The sequence below is a fragment of the Mustela nivalis genome (genome assembly GCF_964662115.1).
Source record: "Mustela nivalis genome assembly, chromosome: 10".
NCBI classification, from domain to species: domain Eukaryota; kingdom Metazoa; phylum Chordata; class Mammalia; order Carnivora; family Mustelidae; genus Mustela; species Mustela nivalis.
In genome coordinates, this window is record NC_139029.1 from 13,497,721 (window position 1) to 13,521,378 (window position 23,658).

Consider the following 23,658-nt stretch of genomic DNA (forward strand, 5'->3'; position numbering starts at 1 on the left):
AAACTTGAAATGGCAGCCTTTATTCAGCTCACAATTCTGCAAATGGCAACTTAGCCTGGGCTCAGCCGGAAAGTGTTCTTTGGTCCCAGAGAGCTTCTCTTGTGGGTCATGGTCAACAATGAATAGGTTTTGCTGACCTTTGCCAAGAGTTCTTATATGTCCAATGTCTGAGTGGACACAGCGGGGCTGATGGACTTTGGCTCCCACCTGCCATTGGGCCAGCCCAGGCTTCTTCTTGGCGGAGCCTGGCATCCTGAGAGAGTAGAGCACCAGGTCTCCTTGGCCCAGGCTCAGGAACTGGCAGACCATCATTAGGTTCCACTACATTCTACTGCCCAAAATAACTCACAGGGCTGGTGCAGAGTTCAGATTCAACCACTGGCAAAAATAAACTCTACTTCTTGATGGACAAAGCTGCGCATTCCTTCACGAGAGCCAAGGATGCAGTGAGGTTAAGGACAATTGTGGCCAATTGTGCATTTTGCCATGCCAGTGGGGCATTAAAAAGAACAGAATCCGCTCAGCTCAGGTCACTTTGGTGTTCATTAGATTCTAAGTCTGATAGCACTAGGAGCTTCTGAATTTGGGTAGAAATTTTGGGTCCCTCTGATGCCCCCTTCCAGGTCCTTTCTCCATCTCTGTGACATTTTCCTGGGACACCCATGTGGCAATGGTGGGTGTGAATATCTTCATGCTCTGTCTCCGGAGAGATGGAAATGACATTAATCTTTCCTACCTGAGGGCTTTTGGAGAGCAGAACTGGAACAGAGGAGAAACGAAGTCCAAGTGCAGCTCTCAGATCCTTGGCTGTGTGCCAAGACTGTGTTTTGCAAGATCCCAGCTTTGCCCACACCTGGATGTGGGTTGCGTGACCTGTTCCTAAGTCCACCCTGCATCCTGATTTGGGGATCAGGGTGGAGGGAGAACTTAGGGTAGATCCTGCATCCTCTTCCCCTTCTAGAAATTCCTGGGTTGGGGTTCAGAATAGCTCTCCATCCTACCACCAGTTGATTGCTTCTGAGCCCATAGGACTATCGGAAAGTGTTATTTATTTGTGTCTATATGCAGGGGCTCCCTCCATAGCATGCCAGGATTTTATCTTTTACGTTGCTGATCAGCTGCTTTCTGGGGTCGAGTGACAAAGGTGTACCCGAGGCCATGTCCTGAAGGGTGACTGCGGAACTAGAGCCTCTTGAGGATGGCATGAGAAGGCTTCAGGAAGGACAGGTGACCTTGGATCCCATGCTGGCCCATGAGGAGGCCCATGGCTGCCTAGCACTGGAGCTTATGCCTGCCACAGCGGGGTCGGCTGGAGAAGAACGGCTTGAAGTTTTTCTCGTAGGTGGGCAGGCTCTCTCGGAAGCAGTAGGCAGACTGCCTGTCACACTCGCATGCCCGCAGCCCACAGAGGCAGCTGACGCTGGGGTCAAGGGCACATTGACCTGCAGAGAGAGAAGGGGTCACTGGGGGCTCCGCTTGGTTCTAAGGTGTGGGAAAATGGGAGCTTGCTGCAAGGGGTCAAGGGTTGGAAACAGAAAGGGAGGAAATTTGGAGTCTGTCTCCTGGGTCCCTGGTCACACCTGGACATGCCAGAGAAGCCCGGAAGGAAACGGGGAGGGGGAGGCTGGGCTGCATATGGGGGTGCCCTGAGTGGGCACGCAGACCAAGGACACAGGACCACTTTCTCAGAACTCACCTCGTATATCCAGCTGCTTGCTGGACATCTCGCTGGGATGACTCAGGCATCTCCAGCTTAAGGCATTCAGGAGGGAACATTCAATGTAGTGCTCCCTCCGCCCACCAACCTGTCCTTCACCCACGCTCGCGGCTCGAAAACGGCACTGCCTCCTACTCGAGCCCGAAAGTGAGCAGCAGCCTGGGTTCCTCCCCTCCTTCCACTTTGCACATCCAGTCCACAGCAAACGCCACCGATTTCTCTGTTTAGAGGACCTCACGCTCTGCCCTCTTCTCTCCCCCTTCCTGGCCACTCCCGCATTCCCGGTCCCCACCAGCTCTTCCTCCCTAACAGGAGGAAATGAACAGGGACTTTCTTAGACTGTCGCCCCCATCAGGTCCACTCTCCTGCTTCAAGCCCCAGTGCAGTTTCCTATTACTGCGGGAAGACATCCAAATCCTCACCAGGGGCCGGAGAGCAGCCTTGCTGTGATCTGGCCCTTGCAAACCTCTCCTCCCCCACTGTCCTTTGCTGTGCTCTGGGAACATTGTCCTGTCACATGCTTGGCTCCCTCTTGTCCCAGGGCCTTTATTCTCATCATTCTAAAACACTGCTCTCCAGGATCTTCAAGTGACTGGATCCTACTCCTCCTTTGGTTCGTGGTCAGATTTCCTCTCTTCAGAGAGGCCCTCCCGGGCCCCTGACCTAGAGCGTCATCCAGCAGCCCCTTTCCCGTCTATCTCATTCACTGTGCTTTGCGCAACCCACGCATCTCTTATGCATTTGCGTGCACGTGTCTGTCTCCCCTCGACAGAGTGTGAGCTCTGCGAGGCCAGGGTTTTGTCTGTCTTGTCCATCACAGCATCCCCAGTGTGCAGAACAGATGGTAGCACATAGTGTGTGCTCATCCGAGGGTCTCAGATAAATGAATGCAGCCAGCCTCTCTCTGGGCCTTTGGGGTTGAGTGTCTGCCCTTTGGCCAAGTCACCACTAGATGGAGATCTTTTATTTAGTTGCCAGAGCTGCAGTGCTCTCTGTGTGTGTGTGTGTGTGTGTGTGTGTGTGTGTGTGTGTGTGTGTGTGTGTGTGTTCTGCTCTCTTCTGAGGGTGAGGGTTGGGGCTGAGGAAGGGAGGCAGCCAGACTCACCAGTTTGTTGATCATGGGCAAGTTACTTGCAGCATCCACATTTACAAAATGATGATGAGAACTATAAGTGTCAAAAATAAATCATGGTGTCTGTGGTGCAGGCTCCTTGTGAGGGTTCTGGCCGCAGGGTACGGAGGGAGCGGTTTGCACGTGGCAGGCACACCCACCGTGCTCCGTAAGTGCTGACGGTGATGACGATGGTGATGCCTCTGGGAAGAAGAGGAGCCCTTCGAAGTTGGTCCCAGCGCCGGCCGTCCTCCGTTCGCTTGCCTTTCTCCCACTAAAGTCCAACTCCGGCAACAAGCTGTCCTCCCACACCTCCCCAGAGACTTCGTTTCTCAAGACGCGTCGACAGCCCTCCTACACTCCAGCTGTGCCCTCCGTGTGCCCTCCTGGAGTGTGCCAGGGATGTTCCCGCCCCTGGCTCTGGGCTCCTGCCACTCCCACTGTTCCCGACACCTGGGTCACCTTTGCCCTCGCACTCCCTCTTTCCATCTGAGAAAAATCCTTCAGGATCCATCAAGCCTCAGCTCCCCCCAGAAGCCCCGCTCAAGTCCCTGTCCCCTCCGGGTCTCTGGTCTCCCTCGTACCCAGCACACCCCTTGCTTCCTGCCGCGGTCTGAAGGGGCCCACCTGGACCTGTGGCTGGTGTCCTCGGGGGGCTACTTGGATGCAGGGCACTGCCCCCCTTCAACCATGCTCTCTTCGGGAAAGGGCCTGCCACTCGTCCAGGTCACTTGTTACTCATCCAGGCCACCGTCACTCTGCTTGGATCCCCTCCTCTCTCTTGTCCTCTTTCTGGTTACCTCTGTCTTCAGTTCCTCGCTTCCTCTTTTCCATCTCTGTTGTCCTTTGTCTTTTCTCTCACTTCGCTGTCCCTTTCTGGCTTTGTCTGGTCCTTTCAGACACACAGATTCTGACCCTCTCCTGACACAGAGTGTGACCTCTGAACACCTCACCTGGGCCCCAGGCGCGCTGGAACTGATCTTGAACTGGGGCCAGCGGCTGTGAGCTACTATTTCCGGGGCATCCCAATGACTGTGAGCTATTATTTCCGGGGCATCCCATAGCCATGGCCGGGCCAGGCCCCTCAAGACCTAGAAGGAGAAGAAGCCTGGGCCGAGAAATGTCCTCCTTGCCTGCCAGCTCTTCCCAACCAGCCTGAATCCAGTCCCTGCATCTTTCGGTTTGCTCGTGGAGATGCCAAGACAGGAACTGAGTCTTGAAGAAAGGACCTGAAGGCTTCAGGACTGTTTCTCTCAGTCTGTGGAGTAGACTTCCACGACGGGACGAAGCAGGACGCTGTACAGGAATGTTCACCACAGAGAACTCGGGCTGCTGACAGGCCTCCTCCTGCCTGTGTCCCAGGCCTCTGCCCTGCTCTCTAAATTCTCTCCCTGGGCCTCTGGTTTTGTCTCAGGGAGTTAAGTGCCATCTGAAGGATGCCTGCTTGGCTCAGTCGGTTCCGTGTCTGCCTTTAGCTCCAGTCATGATGCCAGGGTCCTGGGACTGAGTCCTGTATCGGGCTCCGTGCTCCGTGGGGAGCCTGCTTCTCCTTCTGCCTCTCCCCCTGCTTGTGTTCTCTCTCTCAAATAAATAAAATCTATTTATAAAAGAAAAATAAATGCCATCCGAACGCCCATGGCTCTTGGGTTCTTGCCTCAGTCAGGTGTCTCCCCTGAGGTCGAGACTCCCGTATGCTCCCGGACACTTGACTTCCCCATTGGGTGTCTGATAAGCATCTGAAACTCAGGAAGCCTCATGCCAAGTGCTTGCTGGGTCTCCGTAGCCTGTTGTTCTTCCCCATCTGCACAAGCTCAGACAACACCTTCCGCGCAGCCGCTGGGTCCAGGAACCTTGGATTCGGTCTTTTTCTTCCACACCCCGCATCTTATCCATCAGCGACCCCTGACAATCAACCTGCAAAACACCCGGCATCCGATGCTTCTCTCCTTCTCCACTCCACGCCCCGTGGAAGCTTCTCGCAGTGCTCACTAATGGCTCCCCATCTCTCCTCCCGGTTCCCCAACCACCATGGATAGTGGCCAGAGTGATCTTTCTAAAGCAAGAGCAGACTGTATCCTGCAGCAAATGCTCTGGAGGCTTCCCCTGCAACGGATGGAGAAGACGCCCTCCTCACCTGCCGGCCCAGCCCGGCGGACCCTTTCCCCGTGCGACACCAGCCACCGCGGTCCCGATGCCCATGGCCTCTGCTCCTGCCACACTGGCTAAATGCTGCTTCCGTCAAGGCTTCTTCGGCCCCCTGAAGTAGCTGTCCTTCCCTCTCCCTGTCGTCATCCTTCTGTATCCTGTTGGCTTGTTGGAACACTTCATTTCTCAATATTTGGGAATATTGACTCGCTCCCTGGAGGCAAGCTCCCTGGGCAGGGAGTATGCCTTCTCATTACATATCTTCCAACCTAAACATCCAGGGAGCACTCCGTCCCTAGGCGCTGCTGCCCCACTGGCTGGAGGTTCACCCTCTGTGTGGCAGCAAAAGATCCCCTTCCCAGGCAGCGGGAAGCAGGTTCTCTCCATTCAGACCCACTGCCTGCGAGCTTTAGGATTTCAGGCAAGTTGCTTGTCCCCAAGCCTGTTTCCTCGGCTTTCAAATTGGGAAACAGACATTAGCATTGACTATTTTATGAGTTCATTCATTCACTCATCAAACACGTATTGAGTTCTGAACATGTGCTTGGCCTTTGGCTCGGCACTGGAGGTACAGGTCTGAGCCTGGAGACCCCACTTTGCATAGCTCTCAGGGTGTCCTTCTTTGTGGGTTCTAATGGGGACGAGTGCCCCCCACACAAGGCAGGCCTTTTCCTTGCCCTCCCAGACCTCACATTCTGGTTGGCAGGAGAGCGGATGCATAAACAAGCAAGGCAATTTCAGGTAGAGACAAATGTGAGGAGAAAAAAAAGGGCGATGTGTCAGTGGTGAGGTGTTGTGAGGGATACATCCAGTAATGAGGGAGGAAGAGCTTTGCACACCACGAATTCCAGGGTTGCCATGTTCACCTTCCCTCGTCGGTGGAGGGAGAAGTCAGAGGCTGTCAGACATAGAGGTGGAAGAGGGACCAGGGCTGGAACCTGGTCTCTGCTTCCCATGGCCTCTTGCACAACGCATACATGGCTGTGTGGGTGGAGGGGGTGGGTGTCTCTGCTGGCTAATCTTAAAGTCCCTTGCAAATGCCAAGAACTTACATAAGCCCACTCAGAGGAGGGATAACAACCTCCCTGGTCCCCCCGGTTGCTTGAGGGCGGCCGTCCCCACCTGGCAAATTGGCCCCAGGGCTTGGGTTATAGGCCTTTCTCTGCACTGATCTCCCAGTGACATTTAAAGACATGGACAGGCCAAGTTGTTTTCCTTTCCCTTCCCTGCTCACTAACTGCATCCCAGGATCAGCTGCAGGTTGCTAGGCAACCTGGGGCCAGGCTCTGGGTAGGGATTTCAGAACTTGAAGGTTGGGGGTTGGTGGTGGTGGGGATAGAGTTAACCCTTACGGGGCTGCACTTTGAACCGCAGTGTAACTGAGGTGGGAAGAGCTTTTCTTCTCTAGGGAGTTAATAACGTTAGCTTGAGGGGATACAGGGGCAGATGAGAGGCTTCTGAGAAATCTAACAGTCATGAAGAAAATCCCAGTGCTTTTCTGCAAAAGTAAAAGGGAAAAGAAAACTTAGGAGCAAAAAGAAGTCCCGGCTTCTAAGAGGAAAAGCATTGCCTAAGCACCTGCTATGGGCCAGACCTGTAGTGCGATTACTTTAGCAACTTTACAAAGTGCAGAGTATTAGCCCCATTTTACAGATGGGGAGACTAAGGCCCAGGGTAGTCATGCAATTATCTGGCTAGAAGTGGTGGAGCTGGGATTCAGACCCAGCTCTAAGCCTGATTCCCAAGTGTGTGCTCTCTCTGGGCCTCTTAACGGGGAACAGAAAGCTAGAACAGAAAGATCTGGGGCATCACAGAGGAGCCGAATTCATCTGCCTTTCTCTGTCCGCTGGGCCGGTGCTGCGCATTCTGATGAGGATGCTGCCGACAAGGAAGGCAAGTCCAACAAGACTTGCAATTGTGGGAGCCCTCCAACCAAGCACACCCCCATAACACCCTCTAACCAGCCCCATACCATGGGGGAGGGTGCAGTGCGAGGCCAGAGCACCAGCTCTGGGACCAGACAACCTGGGACCGACTCAGGACTCTTTTCCTGGCTGTGTGACTGTGGACATCTCAACTAACCTCTCTGAGCCTCAGGGCCCTTCTTGATAATCACATTCACCTCAAAGGAGGATCCCAGGGGTTAGCGTGCTCTGTGTAAAGCACCCATCACAGATGCTCACAGACCACTGCTGTCACTAATGCACCTGTTTTATGGATTAAAAAAACTGAGGCCCAGAAAACTCATGCCAAGCAGTGCGTTCCAGAGCATTGGAAAAGCTAAAGACACACGTGTTTTAGTCTTGCCTGTTAATCAGATCAAACGCTTATGCTCTCTGAGCCTGTCTCCCTGTCCCTATAATGAGAGGTTGGTCTAAAGGGACCCCAAGGGTGCTTTCGGCTCTGGAGAATGCCAGGAGAGCAGGACCTGAGTCTGCCTTGCTCTGCGTCCCAGCCCCTGCACAGCACTGGCTCTGGGTGGGCACCCAGTAGGCGCTCAGGCAATACTGGACAAGTAAATGAATGTGCCTGGGTCTGGTTTGTGGGCTCAGCAGGTACCAGCAGCAGACCCACCATCAGAACTCAGATCACCAGCTCCTGGCCCTCCTCCTGGGAGCTGGGGCTTGGCAAGGTCAGGTGGGGGGGACGGGGGTTGGCCTGGTACTCACTGTCTAGGAAGCACCTACCCCCTCCCCATGCTAACACCCTTAACAGGGTGCCAGACTCTAGGAGGTCTTCTCAAGCTTTAGGGGCAACTGGCTGCCTGGCAGGATCTGTGGGAAGCACAGCCCAGGTAGCAAACTTTTCCCACCACCACCCAGCAGGTGTCAAGCAGAGGATGCTTCTGTGTGCCACCTTGGTGGGGGGAGGGGAGGGGTTCATCTGGTCACTCAGATCACTGTCTTCCCCAACTCCTGGGGTCCCAGGCTGTGGCTCTGGCCCTACATGGGAGAGGGAGGAGGACTGTTAAAGAAGCTGCACCAAAAAAAAAAAGAAAGCAAGCAAGCAAGCAAGCAAGCAAGCAAAGCAAAGCAAAGCAAAGCTGCTCCAGGTGCAGAGGGCAGAAGCTCGCCCCAAACCTGGGACCACAGTGTGGGCAGGTGCTCCGCACCGGCTGAAATTCTACTTCCCTTCTCAGATCACCCTTTCCCTTCTTCCTCAGTCCCCACACTTCCTGGGGGCACCAGAGGACAGAGCTCCTCGAGGATATTTTCTCTAAAAGTGGTAACTTTTCAAGCACCTTTAAAGTAACACTTGACATGACAAATGTTGTGATCAAGAGGAAAAGCAACGAGAAGAAACCATATGGAAGGGAGACCATGAGCCAGGCTGAGAAGAGTCAGGGGCACCTTTGCTGCGTGCCCCTGCTCCAGCCAACCGCCAGGCTTGCCCCCCTGACTCCTGCCAAGGGTGGGGGCGGGGAGGAAGGGTGAGAAGAGGCAGCCAGAAGCTTGGTCCCTGCCTCTGAGGGCATCATGCGTCAAAGTCAGCAACACTTCGGGGGCAACTTCCTCCGGCCCTCTTCCCTTGGCCACCCACCAGGCCCTGACCCCATCCCAGCCCCTGCACATGGTCTGCAGGATCTCCGAGGAGACACACGGCTTTAGGTATGAGCACCGTCATGGCCAGAGAGCTCCAGCACAGAAGTCTCTTTGAGCTCACGTGGGAAATCGGGGTTCTCCCCATTGACAGTGTGGCCGGGGGCTGAGGGCTGTGGAGGCTGAGACGTTGACCATCTGTCCTCCCATTGTGGGGCTCTGAGACCCCAGCCTCATCCCCCACCCCTGCCCGGCTCAGGTCTCACCACTGGGTCAGGGACACCACATAGTCCTAATGCTTGGTCCGTCTTGGTATGTCCTGAGGGAGGGCTCCAGGGTTCGGGGGGGCGGCGCTGGGAAGCCCTAGGGTTTGGGCACTGAGCACCCATTCTAAGGTGGGGGGGAATGAAAGGAAGGGAGGTGGTTGTTCCCTGACCTTGGGGGGCAGGTGAATCCCGACACACTCACAGCCGAGCACAAATACACGTAAGGAGGAAAGTGGTTTGTGTCACTCTGCAAGGCCAGGTGGGAGGCCAGTTGCCGGAAGGGACACTCAAATCACTGGCTCCCCCGGAAAGAATGACATTTATGAGAAAGTTACAGCCAGGGACTTCGAAAGTGCTTGCTCTTTAGACCAAACTTTCCCTAGACACACACCCCAGGAGCCTCCAAACACGCTCTGGGATAGCGGGGGCCACTCCCCACCTGCTGGACACTCAGGCTTGCCCGCCCCTGTTCTTTGCTCTCCTCCTCAAATGGCCTTGATGACACATGGGTTCCCTCCCCCCACCCCTCCTAATTACTTTTGTGTCCCCCACCGCCCCCCCCCAGCCGCCCCTGACAGCACCTACCAGGGCTTGGCATGTCCTCGCCCTTAACAAATATTTATTCAACTGAAAGACAGCTAAGCTGCTTTGTTAACACATGACAGACAGAGGAATGTTCTCGACAGCAACAGTTGCCAAGCAAAGCTGCAAGATGCAATGTAATCTCAAGTCAACAACTACTTATCGAACAGGTGTTATACCCCAGGCTCCCGGAAGGTGCTGGAGATGCAGCCCCGGACAGGACAGACCAGAGACCAAGCAAGCACTCTCAAGAAGCTCCGATTGCTAGAACTGTCCATCTTCATCTCAAAGCGCTCCTCTACCAGGAGGCAGGCATTAAGGAGAGGCCCAGGTTCAAAGTCATGTCCCTGCAGAGAGGGCTACTCACAGGCCACGGATCCGTTGGCAATGTGGAATTCGTAGCTGTTCAGCACGGGCTGGCAACCAAACTGCTTTAGCTTCCCGTAGCAGCAATCATGCGCCAGGCAGCATCTGGGGGCCAGACCAGAGCAGGTGATGGGGGAGGGCCTCGGGGTATCGGGGATGGGGGACGGAGGGGCGGGGGGAGCCATGGGTGGACCCTGGAAAGGACGCCCCTGCCTCCTCCCCAGAGCGAGAAAGCATTGATAACAAGGAGGTAAGTTCCTGAAGATATTAACAATATAAACATTACCACTCACATTTCGTGAGCCCTTTCTAGTACCTTCTGCTATCTCATTAGTTCCTCCATGTAACCCTGTGAAGTGTGATTGTTGTTCCTATTTTTGTAGGGGAGGAGATGAGCTCCCAAGGGGGGAATTTCATTAAAGGATACAGCTGGAAAATCTCTCTCTCACACACACACACACACACACACACACACACACACACACGGGGCTCAAACCTAGGTCCATGTGACTCGGTCATTCACGTAATGAATTTTTCCTGAGCACCTACCATGTGCCAAGCACTGTGATAGTCTCTGAGAAGACAGGGCTCACCAAAACACCCAAAGCACCATGTTCTCATGGTGCTCAGAGTGGCCCAGGGCCGAAAGGGAGAACACGAAGAAGAGAAAGCAGCTGGGGCAGGACCGGGGACCGGATTCTAAGACACAGAAAAGCAAATGCTCTGGGCCAGATGCTTCCGTCCTTCCTCTCACCAACCCTACCTGGGAGCGGGCTCTTTGCTCTTTGTCGTCTTTGTCTCATGGTATTAAAATTGTCATCAGCCTTTGGGCTTGGAAGGGGAGGGACAGTGGGTCAAGGGTCCGGATTTGGAAACAGGCAAATTCTTATTCAAATCCTAACTTGGCCACTCAGGGGCTGGCGTGTCTTTAGGTTTTGCCATGGTGGTTTAGGGGGTCCTCATGGCTGCTGCCTGTCACCTAGGGATGGGACCACTGCCTTGGCCACCGGATATGTAAGGATTAAGTTAGGTCCCACTTGCCAATCACCGATCCCAGTGCTCAGCACAGGATGGGGATTCCATCTGTGTCTGTCCCCCTGTAGTGCTCTGGGATTCCTCTGGATGGAATATTCCAGGCTCTCAGGAGCCCAGCCCCAAGGAATCAAGCTCCAGGAGTGACATTTCGGGTCCCACTACAAGAACATGATTTAAACACAGGAGCTTAAAAGTGGTGAGAAACATCGTATTTCTCCACATGAATGATGTACAATCTTTCCTGTTTCCTCCCTCCCCATGCCCTCGCCAGGTTATGCCAACCTCCACTTCTTCTCAGGACTCACACTCCCCACCCCACGCTCAAGAGTAGGCCTGGCAGCCACAATGGGCCATGTGGCCTCGCCCAGATGGACAACTTTTCCAAACTGGGCCACTGGGATTCTCTCTCCCGGAATGTGGAATTAGGCCCAGGAGACAGCAGGGCGGCCTTGCCGCGGTCTAATCCTAAAAACTGGGTTGCCCAGCGAAGATCACGTTTGCCGTGACGTTGGAGAACTGAAGACGTTTCTCAAGCTCTGGGCAGGACTGACTGGATGATTTTTCAAGGCCTGGTGCAGCACGAGAACTCGGGGCACGTCGTCTGGACACAAGGATTTCAAGATGGTGGCTGCGGGACTGCGAATGGGCTTCTGTCTCTCGCAGCGTGAGCGTCCTAACACCCTGCCTCGCCTCAGGCTTGGGTTTCAGTGCACATGAAAGGAGCCCCCAGACTCACCTGTCTGTGTCGTCCACGGGGGTCCCTTTGCCCCCAAGGCCACAGTAGCAGCCATACCCGTAATACGAGAAGAAGGCACTCCGTCCCGTGATGAGTTTGACCATCCTCTGAAATTGCCAGAAGCTGCTGTGGGCAGGGGCCATCACTGCCAGCCAGAACACAAGAAAGAAGACATTGGGGAGTGAGAACATGCCAGCCTGGTGACTCGAACCGAGAGCGGTGGCCTCTGGGACACCAAGAGACCCCGAAACATGCCCCCAGACGTGGGCATGGCCCGAGATCATCAGCCCCTTTCCTGGGGAAAGGAATAGGATCAGAGAACACTGTGCCCCAGAGCCAGTTTCTTGCCACCCCAGGACAAGAACCCAGCTTCCATGATGTTTGGAACATTACCGTCAACTACGTCTCCCCACAGCGCACCCCCCGCCCCGCCAAGTGAAAAACCAGCACCCCAGGCAGAAACACCCTTGGGTCTCATGCAACATTAATGGGAAAATTTTATAACCAGAGATGCCAGTTCCTACTAATATCCTCAGGCATGTACAATCTCTTAAGAGGCAGAAAAGATGCCCTCAATCTTATTTTTTTTTAATTGCAAATATACAGGGACCTGGCAATTTTTACTTCTACAGAATGTTTACAGAAGTGGGGGGTAGAACACACACAGACACACACACACAGACACACACACACACAGACACACACACAGAGGGATGTTTGCTGCAGCTTGTCCCTTGTGGTATCAAAAAAATTGAACACCACCCACATATCTACGAACAGAGGGAGAGTAACTAAATTGTGTCTTGAAAACATCTACTTTTAATAGCAATCTCTCCGGGATTGAGCAGTGGGATTGAGGAAGTAGGTGAAGAAGAAGATAGACACCATTTATATACTTTTATGCTATTTGGCTCTTTTTTTTTTTTTTTTTTTTTACAGTGACCATGTAATACTTTGTGACCAAGTAATACTTTTCTATTAAAATGGTTGAAATGAACATGTGGAAAAGTCTAGAAGCATGTCTACCAAACTCTGAAGAGTGGTTACCTTTGGGTGTAGGAAAAGGACCAGGATCTGGGAAGGATAAGAAATGGCTTCAGCTTGTTATAGTCATTTATTTTACTTTTTAATTACCTGCATATATTAATTTTGCAATAAAATAACATAAAAACATGAACTTGGGGAAGAAACACAGAGACAGAGGCGTGTGGAACATGTTCACAGGAGACTCCCCATGTGAAACTGTGGTTTTATTGTCCTAAAGCACCACAGAAGGGGTGGGGAAGCCTGGGGTAGTCACAGCTGTTCCCCAGCAGCACCTCTAGAAAGAGAGGCCAGGCACTGATCTTGTAGAGAGCCCACCACAAGGGCTGCAGAAATGGTCCTCCCTGCATATCCCCTCCCCCCCAAACGACTCACCATCTTGAAAACTGTAAATTCCACCCCAGACTAAAGGGAAAATGGGAGCTCCTTTTCTGACATTTTGACTTAGAGACCTGACAGTTACAAAGCTGAAACAGACAGAAAAATGGATCTGGAGAAAATTCTATGAATCCAACCCATCCGAGTCAAAAGAGTTTTCCAACAAACTCAACAGAGTTTGCTAGCAAGTTCTTTCTCACTGTGCAGGGGTGTGTTATCTGATCTCTTGGTAGCAATGACTTATAATTATCCATTATTCCATAAGTCACCATAAGAGAGCCTTTCTGATGAGAATTAATTGTCCCTAAATTAGCTAGATATATGTCTGCGTTTTTGTTCTGGAATCTACATGACTTTAAACAAAGGCAAAGAAGGAAAAAATAAGAGGCTTCCAAAGGGGGTGTGGGGTAAAACAGTAGTCAAGGCCCCCTTTCCTTAGCAAATGGTTAGCAACCTTTGATTTTCTCAAAGTTTCATGAGGTCCCAGTGCTGGGACCAGCCCATTTTGTAGAAGTAACAGAAGGAGGAGGACTTTGGTGGGCGCCTATTCCACTTCTGATTCTCTTTTGAGTAACACCTGATTTCCCCCAAACCCAATGCCACGTCAGAAGGGGCTGCCCAGAGACACGGACACCCAGACAGGAGGACAGAGCCCTGGAGCTCTCCCAGCTCCATACTACTTACGGCAGGAGGCAAAGACCACGAGAACTCCAATGGCCTTCATTCTCGAGGACACCAGGGGGTTGGGGGCAGGGCGATCACACCTTTCTCTGCTCATGAGGGGTCTGCCAGCCAAACTCCTGAAAATAACCAAAATGAGGCGAGGCCATGTGGGTGCCAAACCCCAATCACAGCTTAGGGCTCAGAGCAAAGGGATCTTTTTCAAACCTAATTATCTCTGAATATGATACCCTTTCTGGTGTTTAGAGCCTAAATATAAAGATACGAAGGGCTCTGTTGTCTGAAGAGTACAAGTGTTTCTTTTCTTTTTCTGGCAATACCGTCCCCTCTTTTTTTCTTTTGAGGAGTCGGTATTTCCACTGTTCCCAAGTTTAAAGGCATCCAGGGTGTTCGTGATGGAAATCCCACGCCGGGAAGTCCAGCCCCGCTAGCACGGTGGGCCCACACCCGTGTCTTCCTTCCCTCCTTGGAAGGGAAGCTCCTCCTTCAGAAGAGCTTAGCTCCTCTGAACCTGGGCTTCCCCTCCTATCAAGTGAGTCTAAAAGACCTGTCAGTAATTTCAAACAGTTATTAAGGAGTTCCTCAATGTCACATGTTGTTTTCTTCGAGGTCTTTGCGAACATTCCATGGTTTCATCCTCACAAACTGAGAGGCTCTGTCAGAAGAGCCTTCTCGAACCCACAGAGCCCCCAGCTTCGCAGACTTGGAAACAAGGCAGGTAAATCTGTTCGGTACCGAAAAATGCTAGGACAGCGAAACACACCCTTCTTAATACTATTTGCAGCACTAGGTGTCCTCATATGTGGCTCGCTTGCCATAGGACAACAGAGGAGGCTCAGGGACCCCCGTTGTCCCCAGAAGCCTTCCCACCCCTGTTCCGGTACAAGCTCTAAGTGCAAGTGGCCTTGATGTGGCCCATCGGGAATCAGGCTCGATCTGATAACAGCAGGACTCGGAGTACAAACAGTACCTCTGCTGAGCCCAGAGAATTTGATAGGCACTGAGCTTTGGCTAGCGTTACTCTCTGTGACAAAGTTTCCCGGGAAAACTTCAGAATGAGCTCCCTGCTGTAGGGCCCCGGGCCAGGGCGTCAGGTGTCCTTGCTACCTCTGCCCCTCTCTGGCCTGGTTCTGCTGGAGGATGTAAGGCTCGGCCTGGACCAGGCCTGGTCTCATTCAGCCTCCGTTCCAAGTGCTGCAGGGAAATTTTTAAATTAGGTTCCGTCTCTACAGGCTGGCTCCCTTTCCTCTTCTGAGTCTGCAAAAATAACCGTGCGATGGTGTAGTCCAAGAAGAAGGCATGCACGTCTTTTAGATGAGCAGGTGATGACGCTTTGGAGAGACAAAGAAAGGGACTCGGGTGTGTTACTGGTAATGAAATCAGTGTGCCTCTGGGCGCCAAGTCCTCCTCTATGCATCAGGTCCTCTTGAGTGTCAACTCCCCCCCTGTGTGCCAGCTTCTCCTTCTCTGTCAGCTTCTCCCTCTGTGTGTCAGCTTCTCCCTGTGCGTCAGCTTCTCTCCCTGTGTGCCAGCTTCTCCCTGTGTGTCAGATTTTCCCTCTGTGTGCCAGCTTCTCCCTCTCTGTCTGCTTCTCCCTCTGTGTGCCAGCTTCTCCCTCTCTGTCAACCTCCCACCATGTGCATAGCTTCTCCTTCTGTCTTTCAGCTTCCCCTTCTCTGTCAGCTTCTACTCCTGTGTGTCAGCTTCTCCTTCTCTGTCAGCTTCTCCCTGTGTGTCAGCTTCTCCCTTTATGTGTCAGCTTCTCCCTCTCTCCAATCCATCTTTGTTCACTTCCTGACAGATGTCTCTCCTGGGACATCTCATCCTGGGATCCTCCCGAGAATGCACTTCTCCGTCTCAGAATCTGTGTCCAGGGAGGCCAACTTAGTCCCATGTAGAGTGATAAACAGTGAACTCACCTTCAAAAGGAGGAGTTGGAGGGAGCCTTAAACTACCTTAAATTTGTATTCCACTCCTATTGGCTCCTCCTACAACCCCACAGGTAAAGCCTATCACTTTCCCGTTTGGCAGTTGAGGAAAGCAAGGCTCAGAGAGCAGTGACTCACAGCTACCAAGTGGCAGGACCAGAACTGAGCCTCTGGTCCCGACCTCCCAATTCAGCGCTCTTTCCACCTCACCAGGCTCCCTGCCTAGACCTCTTGCCCATGTGGCCTTTAGAGGGTGACAGAGCATTTTCACAGACGTCTACTGGCCTCCATGGCTGTGACTGAGGCGGGACGGGCACGGTCCTCTCCTTTGACTGACCTCTTGCGGGTGCTTTGGACTGCACTGAGGTGACAGCAGGGGCACAGGGCCGGAGGCCGGGGGACGTGACGAAGGGCGAGAGCATGGTGGGGAGCACGGCACGGGCTCCAGCTCCAGCTCCAGCCTCTAGCGCGGCAGCCGGCGGGTCAGCAGGTGCCGGTGAGCAATGCCCTCAGACCCATCAATTCATCTGATGTAGACAACGCTGAAATGTGGGCTGGCTTTATCCCCACCGAGAAAATGAGGAGGAAAGAACCCACAAGCTCCATCATCAAAGCTCATTCTATTTTGCTCACCTCTTTGTTCCCAGTGCCTCCCGGCACACGCAGGGCCTGGCACACACGAGGATGATGGTGAGGATGAGTCACTTTTGTGTCACACTTCCACACCCTGCGAGGCTTCTGAGCACTTTGCAGACAGATACTCGGTACGTCCTCACAGCCCTCGGCCGGAGAAATGCCGCTATCAACTTCATCGTGCGAATGAGAAAGCCAGGCACGGAGAGGGGGAGGTAAATCCGTATTTGAGGAATGAATGAAGGAAGGAAGTGATCAGGGTCTGATGATGCTTTGAGTTACAGAAACATAAACAAAACCATCCGCTCCCCAGGGCCAGCACGGACTAAGCACTGTTTGTGGATTATCTCCCTTAATTCTCTTCCAAGTCTCCCCTTGTGGCCCAGATGATCCACCCCAGTTTCTAGATGGGAGAACAGAGACTGGCAGGAGTGAGGGGTTTTGTCCTGCACACTGATGGAGCCAGGACTCGCCGCAGGTGTGTGGACACCAAAACTGGCATCCCTAACCCTGAGCCATTCTCCTGCTTCCCTGTAGGGCACGTGCCCAGGGCTCTACCTACCCAAAACACAGTGAACGTTCTTACTTGAGACACAATTCCAGCAAGGGGTCAGCTTCTTTTTTTCAGACCCAGCAGTGGAACGGGAAGGGAGTTAAATGGTGGCTTTTAGTAGGCGGGCAAGGGAGAGAAGGGAGTGATGAAAATGGTAACGGACCAAGCCTGCAAACCTGGAACCACGGAGTGTGGGGACGGATAGTTCTGGCGGCAGTAACACCATTGCACCTGGAGTGTTGTTGACTTCGAGTCATCAAGAAAAGGTGCATTGTGTAAGAGACCGCGATGGGGGCAAACCGTTCCGGCTTCTCTGTTGGAAAAGAGGGTAGGAGCGGGGGGGCCCCCCACTTCCTGGCAGAGCCACTGAAAGTTCCTGAACCTTCCCTTCATCATCCGCAAGGTGGAAACAATGAGCCTGCCCCTCCCACAGATTGCCAGCAAGACTGAACAAGTTCCTGAGGTCAAAAGCACTTGGCCAACAGTAGCCAAGGTGAAGTACCATGTTTGCTATGTTCTGCTTAAGAAGACAGGGAAGGAGGCACAACATTAATGGATGTTTTCTAATAATATGGGGAAGCAGTAGAATCTTGCACTTTAAGAGGTAGATTTCATTATCTAGAAACTTCCCTCTTGCAGGTCCTGTTGGGATGCTCAGGCATCAGGATGCATAGTAATTGTGCCAGCGTCTTGGCCTCTCCACCAGGGCACACACCCTGTTCTACTTCTGCTTGAAGATTACCCACGGTCTCAATCAACACGTCTAATGGGATCGAGGGCAGAATAGTACACTGGGTATAGACTCCAAAATTTGGAACCTGCTAGTTCAAAAAGAGGCCACCTGCTCTTTGGGGACAAGCTGCTGAGACACTGAAGCTCTTGCCTTCAGCCCAGCCCTGGGGGAGGTCATTTAGACTTCAAACCAGTTATCCTTGAGGGATGCCAAACGGCAGTCAGCCGGGTCCCTTGGTGGAAAAGCCGGCTGTGGAATCGGCATTGTCTCTTCATTAATTTAATTCATTTGCTGAGCGCATATCATGAAGTGGGCACTGTGCGGGCAAAGCAGGGGACTCAGACACAGGCAAGTTCCTAGCCCCGAGGAGCTCAGGTCCTGCTGACGGAGGGACACACGGAAGGCGAAACCAACATGATAATGAACACTAACCCTCCCCAAGCAGTCACACGTTCCCCGCACATGCTAAGACCTTTCCACGTAGCATCTGATTTCACGCCCAACGCAATCCCATTCTTAACCATCTACCTCTAAGAGTTAGAAACCAAGGTCCAGAAAACACTAATCAGTGACCCAAGGTGTCTAGCAAGCTAGCAAGCGGTGGGGCCAGGATTTAAACTCAAGCCCGGATTCCAGGGCCCATGCCCACTACCTCACAACCAGGGCAACAGGCGGGTGCAGGTAAAGGTGCCATGTGGGTGGGCTCTGGAGTACGGGGTGGAATCAGTCAGATTGGGGTTCTGGAACAGCTCGGCCACTCAAGAACTTGAGGGATCCCGAGGGTCCATTGTTTTTTTTTGTTTGTTTTTGTTTTTATTTTGTTTTGTTTTGCAAAGGAGGCCAATGATGCCTTTCTGGAAGAGAGCCCTGAAGATCGGAGGAACTGACCTGGTGGCGCCATCTTGGACACGTTCCACTGGACCAAAAGAAATCAATGTGGTTTGGGGTTGGGGAGGAGGTGGTCAGGAAAGGCCTCCATGAAAGAGTTGACTTTTTAACAGGGGCCTTGAAGGATCAGTCAATTTGGATTGACTTCGAGGAAAGAAGCAGGGGCAGGCATGAGTAACGATCCTGGAGATGAGAAGACCAAAGGCCCGTTTGGGCAATAAGCTGGCTAGAACCCACGGAGGAATCTGGGGAGTAAGGGAACCACGGCTGGGAAGGAGGGTGACCCCACTTTGAACCTGGCAGAGCAGGTGCCTCTGGCCACCTTTACTGAGAGTCCATTTTGCACGCGCGTCAGAGACTAGGCCTTATAGGGTTTGTCTTTTGAAGACACGTTCTTTAAAGAAAGGGGAGACAAAGGTGGCAAAGTCAGGGCTCTCTCTAAAGAGCAGGAAGGCACAGCCATTGGCGGGTGGGCTCTGCTTCCTTCCCCCCAGCTTCCCCTGGCACTGTGCGTTACATAGCACTGGGGAGCAAAGGACACGTCCTGCTGAATATTAAACAGACCCCAGGCATCAGCCCCATTTCAGTGCGTGCCCACGTAGGGACACACACACACACACACACACGGTAGGGGGAGAAGCGGATTTGATTTTCCAAAAGATTGCATAATCCTTAGGTGTTATTAAAATAGCTGATGAAGAATCTACTTTAATCTTTTTTGGGTGGGCGTCAAAGGCCTGAAGAGCATTGCTTTAGATATTTCTGACAGAATCATTTACAAGCAAGAAGCCACCCAGCACAGAGCTGCGAAGCCAACGGCTCCTAAGATCGTCACCTCATGCACCTCTTTGGGGCCCCAGGTGCCACCCCAGATGTCCAGAGCCAGGGAGGAGGCAACCCCAGCAGGTGGCATGGCTCACCCGCAGCTTCCACAGGTCAGGCACAGCTTTCCTGGGACAGGAGGGAACCTCACTGCTGAAATGATCCCCACCTCCTGGGGCCCGAAGACCTTCCTGTCGGTGTCAGAGGCATATAACCACGTCCAACCCCTGCCCGCTCTTCCATTCTTGGCTCAAACTGTATTTTGAAAACAATCTGATCTATAACTCCTCAAGGGCGTGTGACACGCCTTCTCAACCAGACTGTAACCATCTCAGAGGAGGGTCACAGTAGTGCCCTAGCGCAATCCCATGCCCGTGTGTCCAGCACACACGAGACAGCAGATATCCGGCCACAATGCTAGGATACCCTGATTCTTTCTTCTGATAATTTGGTTTTTGTCTACTAACATTACCCTCCAATAATACAATCACGAAATTATTGGTCTGCGAATTCCAAGAGTCTAGAACCATGCCTGGCACACAATAGTAGTCCAGTAAGGGCTCCTTTTGAAGCTATGTTAATTCCATTTTGAAAGAAAGCCTTCATCCATTCAAATTGGGATCTGAAGGCTACGTGGGCATTAGGCAAAGGAAGAGAGGAGGCAAAGCTTGGGGAGGATGGAGAAGACTCTTCCAGCCATCAGGGACAGCAGGAACAAAGGTCTGGAGCATATGTGTGTGGCCTTTGGCAGGGGACTGGCTTCGGGGCCGTTGGAGGAGTAGGTCTTGGACAGAGGCAGAGGATATGTCCCCTCCCACTGAGCAGGAGGGATGGAGGAAAGCAGGCAAGTGTGTAGTCTGATGACAGAACACTAACAAGGCTTCCATAGGATGGCTTCTCTTTTGTCTCTGAAGAGGGAAGTAAGGATTCTTCTGCGTTGGAGGAGGGGGAGGGGAGAGGGGTGAGGTTTCAGGAGTGAGGACAAGGTTTGAAATAACCACCAAAGGAGAGAGGAGACCGAACTGAACTGGGAAGTGGGGGGATTTCTGCCTGGGGTTAAGGGTCCAGTAGGTGTTGGAGACCACACCTTTCCACAAATTATGCCAAGGTCTGCGACTGGTCAAGGTGTCTTCAGCCCCTGGATGCAAGTGGACTGATGGAATTTCATCAGGTGGGAGGGACCGAGTGGCAGCAGGACAAGGGCGCGGGGGGATTCTCCAAAGGGAATGGCCTGGGTAAAGGACTCTGGGCTGGTCAGGGCAGGAAACAAGCAGGTTTGGGGGGGGCGGGGGCAGTGAGAAAGCCTAGAAGGCAATGGGTTGCGGTTTCCACTTGAAAGACGAATGGGGGAGGTGGATGGGGTTGCTGGAAGTGCAGGGGTCCTGGTTAGAGAAGGCAAAACGGGGCAGATGTAGTTGATCCCGAAGCCCCTGGGAGTGTGGCGCTGGTGTTAAAGACATTGCCCTGAGAACAGACAAGGCAGAGAGAGGCCCCAACTCAATACAAGCCCTAGAATCAGCCGCTGAGCATGGAGGGTGCCCCGGGAATCAGTCCAGCAGCCACTCCCCAAACTGGGGACACTGAGAGTGTTGGGGCCTGCCCCCAGGTCACAGCATACGGTGCTCCCCAGCCCCGCCCAGGTGAGGACCCAGGAGGCCCCCCACCCGCTCGCCCCTGGGGCGGGCGGGGTGCCCCACCGACCGGAAGCACGTGGCCCCCTCCAGCCCGTTGCCCCGGAGACGCGGGCTGTTTACCAGCCGGACTGAGCCAGGCGACTTCGGGGCGGATGGAGCAGCGGCCAGGTGAGCGCGCCCGCCGCCCTGGGACAGGCCGCCCCCGGGGGGACAGGAAGGGGTCCCGGGGAGAAGCGGACTCCGGGGCAAAGCCAGCCAGCCCGGCCCAGCTCACCGTTGTCGGATGGGACAGTTCCCGGGCTCCGCGGAAGCCGAAGGGGCTGGGAGCCGGGCCATGCGCGCTCCTGGCTGGGCAGTACGGACTGGGACACAGACAGACCCACGGGGACTAAAGGACGTCCTGCCCTCGGAGAGACGGGAACTAGATCAGAGCCTCCCCCAGACCCATGTGCTTTCACCCAAGGCACCTCTCACTTTCTAGACGTTCTTTCTTGCCCCTCCTCCAAATGTCTGCTTCTGCTGTTCCAGCTCAGCTCCTTTCCTTTTAGAGATGTCCCTACTTGGAAATAATTAAGCTCTCCTCCTCCTCCTCCTCCCCTCCCCCACGCTGCTCTTGCAACCATCCCCACTGCCTTTTCCAAACCTTTGATCACTTGGTGGCTTGTGGTCCAATTTCTCCACTCCCCCTTGTAAAGGTGGCACTCTGCACTCTGCGTGGGACAGCGCATTCTAATCATTTAGCCGGGGGTAGAACTGGGAATGGTACCAAAGTTTTCTCCTGCTCAGGCCAACTACCATCTCCTGTTGATTCTTCTGAGTGCTTTCATCTTGAAAGCCTTACAGAGGTGGGGGTGGACTGGGGCTGGGGGGTGGTGGGGTTGTTGGCAGGGGATAGTATTAACTGATAAACATTTTTAAAAGACCAATTCAAATTATGCATGCTCGGTATATACCAGCAGATGGTACGTGGGTGGGTGTATTTTACTGCATTTGCTGTGGGTTTAGATTTGGGTTGCCAGTGAAAGGGGGTGGTCTGACCCTGTGCTAAGAGGTGGGCTCCTTTGGAAAGCAGGAATATGGCCTCCACCTTTCCTGTCCAATGTTCTTCCTTTCCAGTCGATTGGACAATTCATCTTAAGCAATGGGTACCTGCCCTTTTGGCAGTTCCCTGGAAACCGTTAACTGATGTTTGTTTCCTGACTCCTAGCAGGCCTCTGGGGTGTAGCTATTCTGTTTAAGCAAACAGGCCACTTGCCTATTTGGTTGGTGGCTTGATGGGTGCCTACACCAAGATCTTGTCAAATCACTTTGTGGTTGAACGTCTGCCAGGCCTCGAGGTGGGGAAATGAGCTAAGCGGGGGCGGGGGGGGCTGGTAATGATGGGCACTGCTCAAGCCTTCCGGCACCTAGGGGAGTGGACAGGGTTCGGGACCCAAGGTGTAGATACAAAAGCCTGGTTGGCCCAGGTCCTTAAACACCTGTTCCCCACCACCACCTCCCCAGCTTCCCCTTTCTATGGGATAGATGCTGGGGAGAGTTGGTGTTCCCTCCGTGTAACAGATGGTCCCCGCGCTCGGGAGGAGGCAGTGGGTTATGAAAGCAGGTTCGATGGAACGGTTTTACCTGAAGGAGGTGTTAGTCTCTAAATAACCATGAGTGGGCTTATAGGAATTAGTCATAATTGAGGTTTTTTTTCTCTGAGATAGCTCGCAGTCATGTTATCTTATGACCAGGGTGTCTTGAATATGACACCCCCCGAACATGGATAATTATATAGTACCAAAAGGTATAGAAAGTGCATGCACATAGTCAAGTTTTACTGTTAAAAATAATTCAGCAGAGAGCCTGCGAGAACACATGACTTTCCTCATCAAAGTTGTTAAGGAAGAGGTTTCTAAGTTACCAAACTTACTGACAGTTAAACCTTCCTGAGGCATGTGTGGGAGTTAGAAGCCAAGTCTGTGATAATTCTGTAGAAGCTGTGGCAAATTAATAGCCATTGCTGGAGGGGGGAGGGAGGACCGAGAAGGGGAGCTGGTTCCCAAATTGCGCTTATCTTTGGCAGAACAGTTGGACAATAATGACCTTCTCATGTCACCCTGAGTTAAAGTGCAGAGCTGCTTAATTACAAGTAAAAGGCTTTAGAACTCAGCCAACAGGGGGAAAACCACATTCTTCACAGTTGATCAGAAAACAGATTAAATTAACAAGGAGACAGGCCGGCTTTTTTTTTTTTTTTTTTTTTCATGCCAAGGAGAAGGTTCCTGAACTCCCAGCAGCCAGATTGGGTGTGAAAACCTAGCGAGAAGTAGAAGATGGGAAGTGTGGAAAGACCCAGTCTGTGGACAGAAGGGAGCAAACATAGAGGCCTTTAAGTTAAGAAAGGAAGGATAGCTTTCAAACTGGCTAGTGCCTGGGGAATATAGGGGAAGACTGTGTCTTGTTTGGGTATGGTTTTAATGGAGAGGAAAAGGATGCTTTCTAAAATTTGGCAACATGGATAAGAGGCACAGAACAATAACATTAGAATGCAAGGCTACAGGGTTGGAATTACATTGCTCAGGACTGTGTGACGAAGGTAGCTTGGTGTAAGTTGGTTTGAGGTAAGGATGCAATTAAAGTGGGACATCAGAAGACATTTCTTAGGAAAACATGATTTTGCATTTTTGAGCCAAGTTCATGGGCAGTTTCTGAAATCAACCTTCCTGCATTTCTGTGCAGTGGGCGGGGCAGGCACCGGTTCCAGGGTTTGCCCTGTTGGTCAGAGGTGGCTAGGAGCAGAACCACCGAGGGTCCCCTGGGGGAAAAACTCTGCAGCAACAGGTAAGGTTTTTGGACCTAAAATAATAGAAAGCACTAAGCAAACA

The 23,658-nt window shown here is 52.7% G+C and overlaps 2 protein-coding genes across 9 annotated transcripts in view; one reads left to right on the forward strand and one right to left on the reverse strand.

The window, feature by feature from the left end:
- The window catches only part of PLA2G2C (phospholipase A2 group IIC), a 24,122-nt gene continuing 464 nt past the window's right edge, over positions 1-23,658 (reverse strand). Inside the window, exons 1-7 of one of the 7 annotated variants that reach the window (XM_082684506.1) lie at positions 21,435-21,657; positions 21,066-21,191; positions 16,162-16,334; positions 13,604-13,719; positions 11,498-11,642; positions 9,728-9,831; positions 1-1,442 (exon numbers count right to left, since the gene is read on the reverse strand). In XM_082684506.1, coding sequence (XP_082540632.1) covers positions 1,273-1,442; positions 9,728-9,831; positions 11,498-11,642; positions 13,604-13,697 — 513 coding nt within the window. In that variant the 5' untranslated portion in view covers positions 13,698-13,719; positions 16,162-16,334; positions 21,066-21,191; positions 21,435-21,657 and the 3' untranslated portion in view covers positions 1-1,272. Of the gene's footprint in view, positions 1,443-9,727; positions 9,832-11,497; positions 11,643-13,603; positions 13,720-16,161; positions 16,335-16,723; positions 16,961-19,255; positions 19,314-21,065; positions 21,192-21,258; positions 21,658-23,658 lie in introns of those variants that run through there. The other 6 variants (XM_082684500.1, XM_082684505.1, XM_082684502.1 and 3 more) reach the window with 6 other exon arrangements.
- The window catches only part of UBXN10 (UBX domain protein 10), an 8,985-nt gene continuing 5,848 nt past the window's right edge, over positions 20,522-23,658 (forward strand). The window contains exon 1 of one of the 2 annotated variants that reach the window (XM_082684492.1): positions 20,522-20,959. The gene's annotated coding sequence lies outside the window, so the exon portion shown is untranslated. The remainder of the gene's footprint in view (positions 20,960-23,658) is intronic. The other variant, XM_082684493.1, reaches the window with a different exon arrangement.